At 40.7% G+C, this 16,077-nt stretch overlaps 1 protein-coding gene across 1 annotated transcript in view; it reads right to left on the bottom strand.

Annotated features, from left to right (window-relative positions):
• Positions 1–16,077, bottom strand: part of SORCS3 (sortilin related VPS10 domain containing receptor 3) — a 415,208-nt gene that overhangs the window by 110,387 nt on the left and 288,744 nt on the right. The window contains exon 6 of the mRNA XM_083616529.1: positions 4,373–4,437. Coding sequence (XP_083472655.1) covers positions 4,373–4,437 — 65 coding nt within the window. The remainder of the gene's footprint in view (positions 1–4,372; positions 4,438–16,077) is intronic.

Here is a 16,077-nt window from a genome sequence, read left to right as displayed (position 1 = left end):
TGTTGCCTATTGCCTACAGCTTGTTCGTTCAGCACCAAGCTGTGAGACTTCTCTCTTCACCCCATGAACAAGCAAAGGCAGCAGGGCAGCAACCACTGAACAAAACACACAAGATCCTTTTCTCGTGCAAAGTGAAAGCAGCTTTGAACACTTCCTTCCCACATACAGGCTCTCCCCCCACAAACACTCCCCCCTTTTATCTAGACTATGGTGTGGTCCAAAGGAACATGATGCCAAGTCGTAGCAGATCTTGCCAGGCTACAGTGCATGCACAGCCTTGGAACCACATACCCTCCTCCTTGAGTTCCATGAAGGAAGAAAAGAGAGGTATGAATGTAAGAAAATAAGACAAAAATCAATTGCCCAACTGACCTCCCCACACCCCAAACCAGGCTGTAAATGAATAATGCATTTCTAATTATTATGATGCCAAGTGTATGTGGTTTTTTCCTGTGAATGATGTTCCCATCTTTAAAACATCTAGTCCAGCCTTCCCCAACCTAGTGCCCTTCTGATTTGTCCCACGCTAAGGGGTTAGTAACCAATGCCAGAGTATAGGTGTTATCAGTGGTTGTTGGCTGCAAGAATGACAAATGCAGGCTGAGCAAGCACATAATTATCCTATTTTCAGTCTAAATTACAAGCACAGGAATAATTCCCAGGCTAGAAAACTCACTCCTCTGATTTCACTGAGGCATTACAAGCTGGGGGAAATTCTTTTTCCAGCCTATTGTGTTGAACTGAAGAGGCATTGCACTATACACATCTGTTCTTAAAAAGTTATCCTTTTGAGGTGAAAAGCTGAAGGCAGAGTTCAATTGTCAAACTTTAATTTGAGTTGGGTCTGAACAAGCTATCAGCCCAGGAATCATCATTTAATGCCACAACTCAGGGCATCTTCCTAACATGCAAGAATCTGAAGGGTGTGTGTGTGTGTGTGTGTGTGTGTGTGTGTGTTGTAAGCATGGTGTTTCTCCACACAAACAGAAAAATTATTGCTCCAAACTATTCATATGAATTCAAATTCAAAGTACTTTTCAAGAAACATGCTTAAAGGCAACCATTTCAATTTTATGCTTTGTATGAAAATATACAAAGCTTCTGCTAGGGATCTTGACGGACAAAAGGAATTCACTAACTGCATATCATCTGCTCAAGTATTTGGCTCCTTATTTTTGCTGAAACAAAACTGATCCAGCTAGTCATCTGGAATTGAAACTTCTTATTTAAGAAATGTCTGCCACCATAGTATCACACACCAGTTCAAGGAAACTCTCAGTTGTTTCTAAAACATTTCACAATCAGCTATTGGGTGGTGGGGGAGAGAAGAATATACTCCACAACAGGGAGATCACAAGGTTGTTTACTAGCAATACTGTGTGTCATGTGCATCAAAAATTCCTTCAACCTGGGATGCTGCCCTTGCAGTGTTGTAATTGAAAGGATGGGAAGCTTTGCACACTCTAGGAAGATCTCACAGACACTGTAGCCCAAGGGTCTGAGGCTTACAAGAGTGTGTGTAGAGAAGTATTTGGACCCTGTGTTCCTAATCATTTCTCGGGAGAACAGCAGTGTCTGAATATAGAATTGAGCTAGGAGGAAATGAGTGGAGTGGAAGTGAGGGGAATTATGAGTGTGCCAAGCATAATATGAAATTGTTTTATAGGTGTTTTTAATTGTTAAATTGTTTTGAAATGTTTCCTTTTTTTATAAATATTTATTCAATTTTTCAATTTTATACAAACAAAAAAGAAAAAGAAAAAGAAAAATATTAAAAACAAATCAATTTCCATATCAATTTTCAATAACATGTTTCTTTGACTTCCTCATACCTCCCCTTCTTGTTCAAAATGATTATCCAGCAAATCCTAATCTCTGTTTTGAAATGTTTCCTAGGAATCTATTAATAAATGGAATGGAATCAATTGATCAGTCAATCTGAATTGAGAGGGGATGAAGATTTGCAAACCCTAACTGCACCAGAAGTCTCATTTAGTTATCCAGCTATGTCAGTTGTCCATTTTCAACAGTTGCCCTCCTATAGCCATAAACCCTAAACTACAAGAAGAAAACAAGAATTCATGCATTCATTGTAACAGGTGGGATGGCATTCTGGTGTGAGCTTTGTAAATCTCTAAATCCTGGCAGAACAAACTTTCAAAGAGAGTCATATGTATAGATGAAAAGTCATTATGGAAGCGTAAAGATAAAATCAGAGGTTCTCACAGATTTGATCAGTTAGAGGCCTCAGACTGGTTAGGGAAAAATTTAGCACAAGCTTCACTGACATTTAGAAGTGAATGCAATTTTATGTTTTGGGTTTGAATTTTTAATGTTTATGTGCCATTAAAAATGAAAATTACATTTCAGGATGTTGAACAGCAAAACAAAGCATCTTTCTGAGGTGTTTTGTGGAGGGAGTTCTCCATATGGAGAATCATTTCCACAGATGCAACTGTAGTTCTTCTGCCCATTACAATACTCCAGACACAACAGATCTAACTCATGGATTTTTTAAACAATGATAGTACTGAAGTATTGAGAATAATTCAAACTGATTTAACATGTTTAAACCAGACCACACTTTCAATTACAATATTGGGATAAATAACCACTTTTATGGGTGAGTGCTTTTTCTTCCTGCTGACTGAAAAAATCAAAGTCAATTGATCAATAACAGAGAAAACCCCTAAGTCCTTGAGAATACAAGGATTTTCCCAAAGCATGAAATGGCAAATACCACTTCCTAGGCTAATTACACATGACACTATTTCCTCTTGAGATGGTGAGCAGGCTGGTGCTCACCCCAAACATGAATTTGGTCCTATGAGCAACCAAAAGGCTGGAAAGGATAACACTGGCCTCATTTTTCACTGACTATCATGGTGGTTGTGACTCAGCTTCTATGCTGTTGTGCAGAAAAAAACTTGGCAACTAACATTGTGCTTTACTTGCTGCTGGTCTTTAACACAGCCCTCTGCCACCTGCAATTCCACAAAATGAGCCTTTTGTGGGGGTTGCCTTGGGTGAGGATGATGGGGTAGGTGGTGGAGGAAAGCAGGTTGCGTGAGCAGAATCCAGGAGGAGGTCTCCTCTTTACAGACTGTGCTTTCTTCAGTCACGCACACAAGAATTCAATTGGGGCACTTGCAGGGTCAACCCCCTCCCCTGTGTGGAATTTATGTCCAATCCTTCATTTCTTCAGAACCACGTGAAACGAAGAAGTCTGTGCAATCATGAGAATCCCCGTTGTTATGTAACTGAAACCTTGCAGGGGTGAGTTTAGAATGGGGGAAGAGAGGGGGGGGTAGAAAGAGTTCAGTATCTCCAGGTTCTCCTCAGTTCTCAAATTCTCCTCCTGAAGCTGCTTTGCTAAAAATAAAAATATCACCAAGGAACCAATAAGTGTGTTCCAATGGCTTGTGTTGTTGCCATACAAGACGGGAAGCAAATAAGGCCTTTGCTCAAAAACATGGATGGCCAAAACAATGCAGAAATCAGTAGTTTCTAGAAATGCCATATTGAAAGGAGCAAGTATTGGTACTCCAGCTATAACTGTATCAGTAGTATAGCCTGGTGGCATATTCTGAAAATGAAGGAAGATGGTGCAGGTAACAGCAGGGAAGGAGGAGACCAGCTCCCTGGCCCAGGAATATAGATAGATGATAGATAGATAGATATAGATAGATAGATAGATAGATAGATAGATAGATAGATATAGATAGATAGATATAGATAGATATAGATAGATAGATAGATGATAGATAGATAGATAGATAGATATAGATATAGATAGATAGATGATAGATGGTAGATAGATGGATATAGACGTAGATAGACAGAGTCAACCCCCGATTTGCATGTGGGTTACGTTTGGGGTCATTGCATGCTTGTGTGAAATAGTGTGGAATTGAAACACCCCATTCTGTCCCCGCCCTGTCCCTGCCCCACACCGTCCCACCCCCATTCCACCCTTATAGTGACATCTTTTGTGAAGTTTCCAGGTCACTTCCAGGTTCAATGTGGGATCACACACATATTGGTCATGCCTAAAATAGGGGTGGCCTATAGATTGGCAGGGAGCTTTATTGGCCATATGTGCATTCACAATATCCCAAGCACAAGTTTTCAGTCCTGGCCAAAGAGTTTTACTCTTGCTTTCTTTCTGAGTTTAGCTGTTGTTTTTCTCCAGGAATGAAACTTGTACTCTTGGTTCCCCTTGGAGTTTAAGGATAGAAACACTCAGCAAATTGAGCCTGGTGACCCACATCTTCCCTATCAATTAGAATGCAAATCAAGAACCCAAAACAACCCAAATGAAAATGTAGTTTCTCCCTCTCTGACTTTATAGACTCGGCGCAGAGACACTCACGTCCATCTGTCGTGCGAGCCTCCATGTGTACAAGGTCAGGCTCCTTGTCCAAACCCGTAACGGACCTGGGAGAGAAGAAGAAGAAGAGAAACAAATCAATCTGAAAGGCAGAATGCTGTAATAGAAAGCAGAGGTCAAGGCAGATAGGAAATGAAGAGGAGAAAAGCAGCTGGCTTCTTCCCATTTGAAACGAGCCACCCTGAGACTTGAATGGATTTAGTGCATGAAACAGCCCCATGAAAGGCAAGGTCCTTGGATTTAATACATAGCCTAGTTCAAAAAGCACAAAGAACAATAATGCCAGAGGCTTTAGATTTAATACCATTTCATCCACCAGGGAGAGGGTCTTACCTAGAACCTGGCATGGGTTTGGCTACTGCTTACTCATTAAGAATAGATCATTCTTTGTTTATATAAAGCCAATTATTAGATTAGCACAGACCCTCCAGAGCTGCTTCTTTCATTCAGCTGTCACAAACCAGATGTGTGTTTGGGGAAGGGCACATGGTTTGCATGCAGTGGAGGTGAACAAGCTGTGTCTTTCAGCAAACCTCCTTCACTATTGCTGAACTATTTATTGCAGGGCTAACCCTACCATTAGGCAGAGTGGGACAATTGCCTTAGGCAGCAAATGCTGGAGAGTGGGGAGCAGTGGTGATTTGTTGAAGGATAACCTTCCCTTCACTCGCTAAGTTAGCCTGCTGCCTTCAGGTACAGTCTTCTCCCATCATCAATTTTGAAGTAAGATTCAGGTGCCAGCACAATTAGCTTCTGTACGTGGAAAAAGGGGAACACCATGTTCTTTGTCTCAAATGGTAAAACACCTTGGGTCATTCCAGATCCATTGAAGAATGGTAATAAGGCAGGATGTTCTTCTAATTGAATTTGCAGCCACCCTGTACTCTTTGACATATAACTCATTGTTCCCACAAAATGCTCCACTTCTGGCCATTATAGATGTGTCAAATTGGCCTTATTAGTTGTGCATCAATTTGGAGCTGGCTTTAGAAAAAAAATACTAATGATACTTATAATGACACAAAAAGGAGAAGTAATGCAAACACTTTATCTAATTATGCCAGAGGGCAATGTTTGTCGGTGGGCATGAGAGTTATTTCCCCTGTATTGTTTTGTGCTCTTTGGTATGCTTCATTTTGTACTAAAACATCAGAATTACTTTTGCTTACATTTGGTGGGGATGGGGCATATGCCCGTCTGTGTGCATTTAAGGTCATGAAACTTGGGACCATTTTAATCATACAATGAGAAAATGAGTTACATTCTACTCCAATGTGCAGCATTCGGGATTTTACAGCTGGCTAAAAGCATGAAGAACATTGTCTGAAGTTTCTCAAAAAGGGTTTTTCACATCTATATCAACACACCCACAAGCACTTATAAGGGCTGGGCTCCTTTTCCAGCCCGTTTCAGGCTTTGCCCAAAAAAAGCTCAGGTGAAGGAACTCAAAGGTGGGCAGCATGAATTGTGGTGCTCCATTTCACACAGGGAAAGGAGCTTGCCATGGTGGCAGCTTTGGCAGCCCAGCAGCAGGAGCCAAGCTAATGTTTCTTTTTAATCTGGATTCTGAGCACTCCTAGATATTTTGGCTGCTGAATTATTGCTTCATGTTGTCTGTTATTTTTGTATCTGTTTTCATTATGCAATACTCTGATCTTATGAAGGAAGTGTGGGATACAAATTATTTTACACAAAATAAGTTCATTCTTTAAACCAAACCTTCACAAGTAAAATCAAGGACACGTCAGGGTTCCCCTTTTACATGTATATCCCTGCCCCTCTCTTCTTTCTAGGAATCAAAGTCAGCTTACCTGTGGTTCCCAGAGCATCTCCCATCTAGGCATTGCCCAGTCCCAGACTATGTACACAACATGCCTTTAAAGTACAGTGGTACCTTGGGTTAAGAACTTAATTCATTCTGGAGGTCCGTTCTTAACCTGAAACTGTTCTTAACCTGAGGTATCACTTTAGCTAATGGGGCCTCCGGCTGCCGCTGCGCCACCGCCACACAATTTCTGTTCTCATCCTGAAGCAAAGTTCTTAACCGAAGGTACTATTTCTGGGTTAGTGGAGTCTGTAACCTGAAGCGTCTGTAACTCGAGGTACCACTGTAAAGTTAACACACATTCTTTGAAACCTTGTGGCAAATTGTAGCTCTGTAAGGGACGCGGGTGGTGCTGTGGTCTAAACCACTGAGCCGCTTGGGCTTGCCAATCAGAAGGTCAGCGGTTTGAATCCCCACGGCGGAGTGAGCTCGGTTCCAGCTCCTGCCAACCTAGCGGTTCCTAAGCATGCCAAAAAAAGTGCAAGTAGATAAATAGGTACCGCTCCGGCAGGAAGGTAAATGGCGTTTCCGTGCACTGCTCTGGTTTCTCCAGAAGCTTGGTCATGCTGGCCACATGACCCAGAAAAACTGTCTGCGGACAAACACAGGCTCCCTTGGCCAATAAAGCAAGATGAGCGCAGCAACCCCAGAATCGTTCGCAACTGGACTTAACTGTCAGGTGTCCATTACCTTTACCTTTTTAAGGGTAAAGTACAGTTCCCAAGGGGGTTTTGTTTGTTTTTTGTGAGGGGTGCCTTAATTGTGTTATAAATGTGTGGCCTGGATGCAGACCCAAGCCTGCTTAGCAGCAGCAAAGTAAAAGATCCCTTTGCCTTCAGACCACTTGCATAAATGGCTATTTCTTGAAAACCTTCCTAACTCCCAAACTGCACATTTCTGAAGAATCAGATATTTTCCACAGCACAAGGTGTGTTGTTTGTTTCTCCCTCTGGGCTTGTATTGCTTCCAGTGGGCTCAATGTTTTTACATACTCTGCAAAAGCCTGACCTCCACAAGCTTTTCAATCAAACGTGTTTGCAAACCAACCTTAACAGTTTTCTTCATTTCTTTATAATAAATAATGTATATGGCATCATGTAGCCTCTAAGGGTTTAAGTCTTTTTAAAAGTACACATTTAACAGAAGTGTACTCCTTGCACACAGACACACAGACATACACATCTTGCAGAACAGGCGTGAAGAGGGAGAGATTTAGTGGTAGACTTCCTGTAAAAGGAGGAGGGATGAGGATAGCCATTTTGTGACTGAGCTTTACTCACATCAGACATCTGTCATCTAGTGCCCACTTGTGTCCACACTGCTCACGCATTATTGGATTTTTTTTTAAAAAAAATGATTTATCTACCAAAAATATGTATGTCATGCATATAATGCATATACAAGTCAAGCCGCTATATTTCCGCAGGATAATTGTATATTAGTAATACTTATTTTATACAGCGATGTGCATTGCTGCATGTCTCTCTTTATGAGCTGACTACTTTAGGAACCTGGAATATATACACTTATAATATGCATATGGTATTTTACATATAATAGTGAATATAATATGGAAGAATTGGTTGCCCATTTAGTGGAACTGAGGGAGGGTGGAATAACTTGCTTCTCATTAAGATTAAAAAGCAAGATGTGAATTAGAAAAAACAAAAAACAGCTGTGCAGATGAACTCAATGTCAGGTTTTTCAGGAAATTCCAACCCAGGGAACATCCTCTCTTTGGAATCTCCCCAGAGAACTCAACACGTGAGCTCTCTTTATCTGTAGAAAGATGACGAGATGAGCACCACTGATGTCACTAAACCTCAAATGTGCTGGATCTGGAATAGGAATTTGCCTAGCTCATAGTGCTTTAATAAGCTTGTAACAGGTGGCTAGGGATAGAAGGATCTATCAATTTTTATTCTCTGAGCAATTTCTGCAGCAATTTTCATTTTTTAAAAAAAAATCCTCATGAAAACTCAGGATTTTTGTGTGAATTTTTCCTAATAAACACATTCTTTTTGAATGCACATTTGGCTAATGTGCACATTTCCGCAAGCAATTTCCCACTAACATGTTTTTCTCATAATAAATTCATTTCTGTAAACATTGTTTGGAGAGCTGCATTGAAAAATTTAGAGAAGTGCAAATTTCGAAGGATGTCTGCGTTTCAGTTGTCATTTCATTTTGGAAAGTATGAATTTGATTTGGCTTTAAATGTGAACTGAGTCTAATTTCTCCCCCATCCCTACTGGTGACAACCAAAAGAATCAAATGGGGAAAGTTCAGCCATTACCAGCCCCCACTAGGGTCTACAAAGTTGAGAATGAGAAAGAGGAAATAGAGAGCAAGAGAACTAATTTGGAGGAGACACTACATCAGATTCCCAGCCCCAAATACACTAAAAACAGAATTGAATTACTGCAGCTAGCTTCAAAAGCAACAATTTCTCCTTTATTTTGAATGACAACTGGGTCATCTTTTTAAATATTTAATGGATTATAAAAAAGCTAGAAGCGATTAGCCATGAAGATGTTAAATATTATGAGTACTGGAGAAGATGGTAGCAAATAAGTATGTTGTTTTCTCAGCAGGACACTATTTAGAGAAAGAGGCTGGCTGGTCAAGACGGATCATCCTGTGGCCAGTAAGATCTGACAACTTCTGGAGTAGGCAGTTTGAGATGGTCTAGTGCTAAGCAAAACTAGTTTTTGCCAGCTGTTAAGGTATTTAAGGCAAAAGGCTGGAGTCAGCCTCTGGGTAAAACCACTAACAATGTCTTCTCCACAAGCTCCAGTGAAATGAATGCAAATAGGGCTCTTTCACTCCTGTTCCTGTTAGACAGAAGAATTTCCCAGTGGGCTGCATTCTCTGGAGCAGGCATCTAAACTAATGGCAGAATAAAACTGCTCCCTTAAACAGCCATGCAGATCTGTCTGATGCAGCAGAGCTGGTTTGTGCAGGACAATTGAGCTCCACAAGCCAAAGCTATGTTTAATGTCAACAAAGGACTTGTGTTAAATGCTTACATCTTTCCCATTGACAGAAAAGGATACTTAAAAAGTGCTTTGCTTTGAAGTATGCCCCGTATGATGAGTTCAAGCAGTAGCACAGCTGCCCAGGAAGATCCAAGTCATGTTAAAGCTCGAATGGAATAATTACTGGCAGGATTTTTCAATTGAAATATATAGCATTCAGCAATTTTTCAGTGGAAATCGTGGATAAAAATGGTGAAACTCTGTAGTGTTAAGCGGTTTTTTTATTATGGTTTTGTGTGTGGATATTGTAGCCTCTATGCTGTGTGTTTCAAAAACTTCTTTTTTCAGTTTCTGAAGCATCTATACTGTATTGTTCCTGTGATAGTCAATGCTTTGCTGCTATCAGGGTTCTCCCCCAAGTAGAAATGTTGAAGATTTCCCACAAAAACAGGAGCAGAACAAAAAATATTATGCTTTCTTACCTTCCTTCCCACAGTCTCTCCACCTTAGTAGAATTACTTTGCTTCCCACCCCACTCCATTGTTCCTTGGTCCTCACACAACTCCTTAGCCAGTGTGGTGTAGTGGTTAAGAGCGGTAGTCTCGTAATCTGGAGAACCAGGTTCACGTCTCCGCTCCTCCACATGCAGCTGCTGGGTGACCCTGGGCTAGTCACACTTCTCTGAAGTCTCTCAGCCCCACTCACCTCACAGAGTGTTTGTTGTGGGGGAGGAAGGGAAAGGAGAATGTTAGCCACTTTGAGACTCCTTCGGGTAGTGCTAAAGCAGGATATCAAATCCAAACTCTTCTTCTTCTTCTTAGCCAAACGTCCACCCAGGAAAGTTGTGCCCACAAGGGAACCAGCCTCCTCACACCTTAAGTAGCCCTTCCCTTACCAGGCACATCTTGCCCCTAAGGGGCTATAGGTGTGTAGCCACACACCCCACACACCCAAATGAAATACAGGATAAAAAGAGATAAGTAAAACAAAACAACAAAACAATAACCCCCTTCTAGTTGCTATCGCTTGCTTCCATGTCTCTCTCTCTCGGATCGCTTGAGGGGAGCTGCCACATGGTCTCCTCAGTTCCTGCTGGGACCCTCCCCAGCATCTTCCTCCTCAGACCAGGCACAGAGCACAGGGTGTTCCATGAAAACAACCTCTGGATGGCCAAATGTTCCCCACAACTGCCTTAAGGTCTTATCTTAGAATCCAAGCCATTTTTAAATTTACTAAAACTACTAATGTAGAAACAATGGTCTCTCTCTCTCTCTCTCTGTGTGTATGTATATATATATATATATATATATATATATATATATATATATATATATAATATCTGCTGTGAGATTCAGACAACTGAAAATGTAAAGCATTATCTTTGGAGCAGTCAATTGGAATATGCATTTTATGTAGAACTAGCAGATGAATTAATCTCCCCTACATCAAAGGACAGCCAAAGATGATAGCATAATTAAATTGGTCTCTACGTTTTTTGCAGTTGGCAAAAGTACACAAACAGATTAAAATCTGAAGAAGACACCTATAGTATTGATATACCAGCTTACTGACTGAGGAGGTTAGTGGTGAATGAGAGAGAGAGAGAGAGAGAGAGAGAGAGAGAGAGAGAGAGAGAGAAATAATTATGTTATGTTCAGGCTTTGTTAATATTGCCTGAGTATTTTATTTATGTTCCAGCTGGCTGTTTCTTTAATATAAAAACTTCTGTTAAAGTACACTAGTTAATATAGTGGCTATCATGATCATTATTAAATTTATATACCAATTTATATACCAATATAGCACAGCTGGTTATAGGAAGCAGATGACTCTCTTGCTAGAATAGTTCTACTGCCTACTGATCTATTTCCAGGCACAATTCAAACTGCTGGTTATGGCCGGTATATCTGCATATCATTTTAATTCTATCAATGTTTAATTGTATTTTAATGATAGATTTTTCTATGTTTTTAGTAATTTTTGTTTTTATCTGTAAGCTGCCTTAATTCCTGTCAATGAAAAGGATGGGGTATAAATAAACATATAATAATATTAATAATAATACCACTTGGGCTTCAGCTCTCAAGATTGGCACCATAGCCCCAATCTAGTAATTATCAGCACATGAAAAAAAATACACGTAGTTTTTTGCAATAGGAAGACCTCATCCTACAGCTGGTCCCGACATGAGACAGAAGGAGACATCTGCCTAAGGTGGAAAATTAGGATGAGAGGGTAGGGAACAAAACTATATGTGCTACATAACCTGCCCTGCATCCTCTAAGCTAGCCTATTGCCCTCGGGAGCAGTAGAAGATGCCGTCCTGCTGCAAATGTTGAAGTTAGGTTCCACATCCTATCTTTTGTACAAGGGAGGGATGTGTGCAGGGGACCATCTGGTCCTTTGCCTCTGTCAGCAAAATGTTAGTGACAGCTTTGCACATATACCCCAACTTCACATACAAAGCTTCAAACAACATTAAAATGAAACCTTATCTGCCTACGATCTGCACATAGAATTACAATAGACCTCTAGAATAGACCGATTAATAATAGTAATTATTATTATTATTATTATTATTATTATTATTATTATTATTATTATTATTTATACCCTGCCCATCTGGTTGGGTTTCCCCGGGCAGGTAGGGTCTCAGCCTGCGTACCAGATGGAGCTGATAAACAGATGCCCTGGACACAGAATTGACCTGCGCCTCCATGGACAGCTGTAAGTCCAGAATGACTCCCAGGCTGCGCACCTGGTCCTTCAGGGGCACAGTCACCCCGTTCAGGGCCAGGGAGTCCTCCACACCTGCCCGCCTCCTGTCCCCCCAAAACAGTACTTCTGTCTTGACAGGATTCAACCTCAATCTGTTAGCCGCCATCCATCCTCCAACCGCCTCCAGATACTCACACAGATTGTCACCTATGGGACAGAAGTATGTGCTCAGTTGCCTGAAGTACCTACAAGAGGTACATGCTGAGAGCTGCTGTCATCCACACTCCATTTTTCTCTCCCCATAGGACCTTCCACATGGTACACATGTGAAATTTCTATGCATGCACCTAAGATGGCAGCCTATTTCCTGTGCATTTACCAGATTTTTTTTTTTTGGTATTCTGTTTGCATTGTTGCCCCTGGTTTGGGCCTTGACTCAGCGTCTTACAACAACAGGTCAGCAAACTTTTAAATGGTGCATGGATTCTATTTGGTAGCATACACATGTTAACTTCAGAGCTAAAATCAAGCATAATCTTCCTTACTGAGCAGCACAGTGCCATAAATGCAAAGACACTAGTGTAGAAAATTATTCAAATCTGAATTGGACTCTGTCACCATTAAATAATATGTTATCTGACTGAAAATGATTACGGTAACCCTTTTCACAAAAAATTTCTGAGAGCTTTTACCTAAACAATTGGCTTTCCTTCTTACCTGAGAAACTGGTGAATTGCACTGCTATAAATCATTCCTTTTTTCTTAAAAAATGTTTAAGGGTACTCTCATTTTCCTACTCATATTGAAATACTGCCCCTCAACGAGGCCAAACATAGATTCACAAAATGTTTAGGGGTATGCATCCCCCTGCGTCCCCCAGAAAAAAAGCACTGGCTATAATAGTACAATTCCTGACAATATGAATATGTATCTTAAAAGTAAGGTGTACCAGTAAAGGTCTTGTTTAGTTGTAAAATAACATATTTCAATGGCAGGCTGCAATGCAATGCACCTTTCCTTACAAAATAAGCGCTAATAGACTGGGTGATTTAAATGGGTGATTTAAATTCAGGTTCTCTGTTTGGTGGTTTAAATCAGTTGAATCTGGAATAGATCAGGAGAGAAGTTTTATTTTTGGGGGGGGGGGAGGACCACGCTGCTTCCTGGTACATTCTCAAATTCCTAAAATGATTTTTATTTGCATATATAAACTGGAACTGTTAGGACAAAGAAAGCCTAACATGCAATTGGCAGCCTGGCAATCAACCAGCAGATGATTTAGAATGCAGATCAGGCAAGCACAATACATTTGAAACATGTCAATCTTCTCCACTTGTGCTAATGCTTGTGATCTGGTTGTTTTCCTAATTTGCTTTGATGTAACTGACAGGTCTATTCATAACAAAAAAGGGGGGGAAGAGACAATAGAGAAAGGCCCCCCAATTATGCTTCCTTTCCTTTAATGTTACAGTTTAAAATAAAATATGCACAAAGGACCATCATTTAACCCCAAGTATATGTCTAAGAGGATTTAAGTAATTTATCAGTTCAAAGGCCCTTTGAGAGATCCGAATATGCAGAACTTGTGCTGCATACTCTAATGCGATGGCCAAGGAACGATCTATAATTAGACTGCTGGTAACCACAACTTTCCCCTCTTTCGTCAATGTGTTCCATATCCACACAACTGAGAAAATACCTTTGAAATATGACCATAAGGCACAGAACCAGAAGATACGTTTAAAAAACCATCCAAAATTATGTTTTGTTAAACACTGCTGTAAAGAATATGTTCTTTCATATAAAAACTTGTTGTAGGAAGTGTACTAGATAATATTGTGGCTCATTATGACCTCATTATTTTGACATTGATAATGGCTTTCAGAAACTAGTGCATGATCCATCTGAAGAATTGCATGTTGTCTTTTGGAACAATAAACTAGGCTTTTATTTAGCAAAATTTATACACACACACCCCTAAGCAGTTTACAAAAATATAAAAGAAAACATCAAGATTCTCAGTAAAAACGGGTATTTAAAAATTTCCAAAATACTGAAATCAACAGTATCTAAAAAGAAATAAAACCCATTTAACTCCAACATGTTTAGATAGGCTGATCTAAACAAAAATGTTTTAAGCAGGCAAACTGGTCTCAAGCTGTTAAGGGCTTTATATACTAACAGAACATATACAGATAACTTGCCCTAATAACAAATGGGCAACCATATGCAGATTGAGGCTGCAATCCAATGGCAGCTCATTCCATTTCCCTGACATTTCCCTAACTGTTACTTTCCTGTTTATATTTGAGCTTTCACATGTCATAAAAGTGACTTGTGGAAATCTAGTGGCATATAGTGCAAGTTTAATGCTCATTTCTGCATTAATTGCCTCCAGAAAAAACCCCAGTTAAGCCTAAAAATCATGTAAGTATAGTGATGAAATTTGGGGCAATATCTGGTTCTGTAGGTACTGCCATTTTCTTGGTGGAATCATGGAGAAACAGAGGCAGACACCTGCGGAAAGCATCCAATCACATCCATTGTTATGTCACCCATGCTCACTGGTGTGAATGAAATTCAGTGCAACATGCCGGCATATTGGTAAAAAAAAGCACAGTTCCATAATGTAACAGGTACTGCGCTGTGAAAGAAGTGTTAGAAAATAGGACAGAAGCACTAACATTATATTTGGGGAAACTAATGCAATATTTCCCATGTCTGAATGCACCATGAGCATCACTCCTTCCAGCAACTGTGCTGCAGCTTCTGGATTAAGCGTGAGGGAAGCCCTGCCTAGAGTGCATTGAAGTAATCTAGCCTTAACGCCACCAGTGCCTGAACTACTGCTCATGACTGTTCATGACTACTGGAATTAAGTAATCTCAGGACCTGACTGACATCTTTGGAAGGCATTTTTCCAAGTGAGTTTTGACCAGTGACCCCGGGGGCTGTTTGCCTTCACTTAAATAATTCAGGCTGGCAGTTTGGCTTCATAGGCACTATCCTGGAGTGCAGTGTTCGCCAACCTGGTGCCCTCCGAAGGTGGTGGACTCTCCTTCATTGGAAGTTTTTAAACAAAAGTCAGTTGGCCATCTGTCAAGGATTCTTTAGCTGTGTTTCCTGAAGAAGTAGAGGAGGAGGAGGAGGAGGAGTTTGGATTTGATATTCCGCTTTTCACTACCCGAAGGAGTCTCAAAGCCACTAACATTCTCCTTTCCCTTCCTCCCCCACAACAAACACTCTGTGAGGTGAGTGGGGCTGAGAGACTTCAGAGAAGTGTGACTAGCCCAAGGTCACCCCAGCAGCTGCATGTGGAGGAGCGGAGACGCGAACCCGGTTCACCAGATTACGAGTCTACCGCTCTTAACCACTACACAACACTGGCTCACCACACTGAATTGCAGGGTGTGAACTAGTTGACCCCCTACTCTACAGTTCTGTGATTCTAAATGTTTTAGACTAAAACTCCCATCAGTTAAAAGAAGGAGGGTGGAATTAAACACCGCACTTATATGATTGTTCCATCAGTGTAAGCATTTCTGCTTGCCAAACAGAATGATCTCCCCTCTCCTAATTCCATGCATTGTTCGATGGGTTCTCTCACCCTTCTGAGAAGATCTGAAGTGACACAAATGCACATGGGATGAGCAGAGGGGGGAAGTCCCATTGTTCTAGCGTGACTCATTGCACTGATTCAGGTAGGTAGCCGTGTTGGTCTGACGCAGTCGAAATAAAAATAAAAGAAATGAAAATTGTCCAGTAGCACCCCAGACCAACTATGTTTGTTCTAGTATAAGCTTTCAGGTATCTGAAGAAGTATGAATGCACATGAAAGCTTATACCAGAACAAACTTAGTTGGTCTATAAGGTCCTACTGGACAATTTATTTATTTATTTATTTATTTATTTATTTATTTCATTGCACTGAGGTGCGCTAGTGCACCAATGTAATTGAATCCTGCCCAGATGAACCTGTTTTACAACAGGAGTTTGGTACCGATTCTGTTTCTGCACCTGCTGGTCAATTGCTCTTTCCCCTTCCTATGGGATAAAAACAAGAAAACTGCAAAATGTTAACAGTTCATATAACTTTGAGAGATCCAATATCATAAGCCTTATGGGCTTCCAGCTAGCTAGCCACCGTTGGAAACCAGAAGTTGTAA

The sequence above is a fragment of the Podarcis filfolensis genome (genome assembly GCF_964270895.1).
Source record: "Podarcis filfolensis genome assembly, chromosome: 5".
Classification (NCBI taxonomy): Eukaryota; Metazoa; Chordata; class Lepidosauria; order Squamata; family Lacertidae; genus Podarcis; species Podarcis filfolensis.
This window is presented reverse-complemented; position numbering and strand designations above follow the sequence as displayed.